Here is a 3,164-nt window from a genome sequence, read left to right as displayed (position 1 = left end):
TTTTATACTTTTGTAGATTTACGAGAGATTAAGCTGAATATGAGTGTGAATGAATTGAAAATAGAGTTACCATTGAAATAAGTAAGCATATTATATCATTTGTCAAATTCAGGATGGCTTTCCAGAAACGAATATTAAACCGAGATTAGCCAGATATAAGACCACTAATCCTCTACATTCTAATCAGTGTTTTTGTTTTGTTTTGACTGAAACACAACACAAGAGATGATGATAACATGAGATTACTCATAATGTGGTTTCTTAAAATAAATCATAATGTGGTTTCTTAAAACAAATCATAATGTGGTTTCTTAAAACATTAAAAAAGAGAAGATCATAACATGAGATTACTCATCCAACAGCCACTTTTCCTCAAGCTTACACTAATCAGGGACTTTGACCTTCACATCAGCAAGCATTCCATCCGCTTCCATGAGTTATTCTTTGAGTTTTTCCAACTCAGCAGTGAAGTCAAATTTTCCTTTAGCCTTGATAATCTCTTTAAGCAACTCGATTTGGGAAGCAATGGAATTTGCTTTGCTGGCTGCCTGATGCAATTCAATTTCAGATAGCCTGTGTTCGTTGGACAAACGAAGAAGAGCCCTGTAACGTTCCACAGTTTTCGCCTTTCCTTTGTTGAAACCTTCGGAAGCATCAGATCCGTAAACCTCCTTTATGGGACGCTTCATCATCTTCTTTGAACCTTCCATTGAAACTTGATGCTGCAACAAAATCGAAACCAGGATGTTAAATCGAAAAGCAGCAGTTTACAATATAATAGATCTAGAGAAAAGTTTGTAAGTTGAATGAATGAGAAAAAACGAAAACTAATTCAGATCGAAAAGAATAAACACAGAAGAAATGAAGTCAGTAAAAAAGAGATTTGATATCGTCCCTTGTATATATAGAACAAAAAGTAACCCTTCGATTACAATGAAATGGTTTAGAAAGCAACCTTTCGATTATTGAACGGTTACTGAGATAAATGATGTCTCTTTTAGAAATGAACCGTTAAAAAAAAATCTGATTCCAAGGGGAATCGAACCCAGGTCGGGACAAGTGTTTCAGTTTCGAAAGATAGGTGGTTTAGCCGCTAGGCCGAGGAGAATCATCTGGTAGATTCTTCTACATAAACATATTTAACCGTACAAATTGTGATTAGCAAATTTGGAGAAAAAATAAAAATAAAAATATACACATCTCCCAGGATTCGAACCTGAAATGTCTGGGTGGAAAGGCGGAATAAGGTCTACCACTAGACCAAGTGTGTTTCAATCGTTAGGTGATATAAGTAAGGGAATATATTTATTTTACCTGTATTCAACTATAATTTTTTTAAAAAAATCTGATTCCAAGGGGAATCGAACCCAGGTCGGGACAAGTGTTTCAGATTTGGAAAGATAGGTGGTTTAGCCGCTAGACTGAGGTGAATCATCTGATATATGTGTCCACATAAATGAATTTAACCGCAAATGTTATATTATAAACTTTAGAAAGAAACTCTGATTTTCAGGATGGAATTCCAGAATAGTTGAATATTACTGTGTTTTTTTCTAGCAAAGAAGTTTGAACTAAAATTGAAATGAGATCAAAAGATAAGATTGTATAGTACAAAAAATAAGGAAATTTCAAATTGTGATTTGGAGTTTTGGAGAGTAATGCATTAAAACCTAGGTTGTATATTACAAAAGTTGGAAGACATCATACTTATTCAGAATAGGGTTCCAAAAGGCAAATGTATATATGGTCTGGTCCATATCATGTAACCATCAAATAACCAACATCCATGAATGATCAAAAAAAATGTAAAAAACATGGAAATGAAAAAAAAATAGAGCAACGATGAATAAAGATCTTCATCCTATAGGCCTCTTGCATGTGATCTTGTTGTGTCCTCCTATGCCACATCTGCTGCACTTGTGGGACTGAGATTTAGATCCAGGAACACCAAACTCACCAACGGATCTCTTTCTCTTTGTAGGAGGACGTCCACTTCTCTCTTTGGTAGCTGGAGGTGGGGAAGACAGTTCGTCAATATTCGCTGGATAGGTGGACGTTGACAACTCTCCACCAGGGTGTATGTTTTCGGCATAGGCTTTAGCCCACGTTTCTGTCAAGTGAGAAGTATTGACGTAACGGTTTTCATCTCTCTTAATATACTTAGCAGCAGCAATTGCATGAATGCAGGGAATCTTGTCAATGTCGAAAATATTACAAGTGCAATGCCGCTTCTCCAAATCAACAACATACTTCATAGTTTCATCCTTCACCTCAAACTCAATTTTGATCAACTTGATACACATTCAGCACCATTGCAGCCCCAAACCTGGATACCAACTTCTGCACAACTTTTGGAGTAACAAGGTGCTTATGTTTCGCAGCCGCTTTGCGTCGCTCAAAAAACCAAGTGGTGAGTGTCAATCTGATTGTCTCAAGGAGAGAGATCAGTGGCAACTCACGAGGCAGCTTCAACATAGAATTGAGAGACTCTGCAATGTTGGTAGTCATGATATTGTACCTGTTCGCAGGCGCAAAGCATCGTGCCCACTTCCTAAAATCTGAATCTTCCAGATACTTAGCCAATTCAGGACATTAATTCTTTATGCCCTTGAAGATTAACCAGAACTCGTGACACGTGTAGGCATCAGCAGCGCTTTCCACCAGAGGTAGCAAACCAGTCTTCGAATATGTAGGAGTGATGTTGCGGAGCAGAGGGATCCTGCAGATTCCATGGTGAGATAAGGGATAAACATCCTCCAGCGCTTAAGCAATGGAGTTAGCCCTGTCTGATACAAAAACAAGATCCGAAGCGTCCGGGATCATCTGGCTCAAACCTCTAAAGAACCATTTCCAAGAGGCGCCATTTTCTGCGTCGACCACTGCAAAGGCCAGAGGATATAGATGATAATCCCCATCTTGAGCACAAGCTGCCAATAAAGTCCCATTGAATTTTCCCTTCAGAAATGTACCATCTACTGCAATAACTTTCCTCATCAATGAGAATCCCCTTATCGATGGACCAAAAGCCACAAATGCATACTTGAACTTTCCAGCGGCATCCACTTGTTGATAAGTTAACGAACCAGGGTTTGTCTATGTGACTTTGTACAACCACCTAGACAAATTGTAATAGCTGTCTTCAGGAATCCCTCTAACCAAAAACT

General features: G+C 38.2%; 1 protein-coding gene across 1 annotated transcript; it reads right to left on the bottom strand.

The window, feature by feature from the left end:
- Nucleotides 1–1,856: 1,856 nt before the first annotated feature.
- LOC106412518 lies at nt 1,857–2,303 on the bottom strand. Its single transcript, XM_013853426.1, has one exon. It carries the CDS (start codon nt 2,301–2,303, stop codon nt 1,857–1,859), a length of 447 nt encoding a protein of 148 aa, XP_013708880.1.
- Between the last annotated feature and the right edge of the window lie 861 nt (nt 2,304–3,164).

Source organism: Brassica napus, chromosome C8, assembly GCF_020379485.1.
Source record: "Brassica napus cultivar Da-Ae chromosome C8, Da-Ae, whole genome shotgun sequence".
Lineage (NCBI taxonomy): Eukaryota > Viridiplantae > Streptophyta > Magnoliopsida > Brassicales > Brassicaceae > Brassica > Brassica napus.
Note: the sequence above shows the minus strand (reverse complement) of the source record. Positions and strands in the feature narration are given on the sequence as shown.

What these genes read in the sequence shown, in the direction of transcription:
- LOC106412518 (XM_013853426.1), bottom strand. Translation starts at nt 2,303, where the DNA reads ATGTGTATCAAGTTGATCAAAATTGAGTTTGAGGTGAAGGATGAAACT.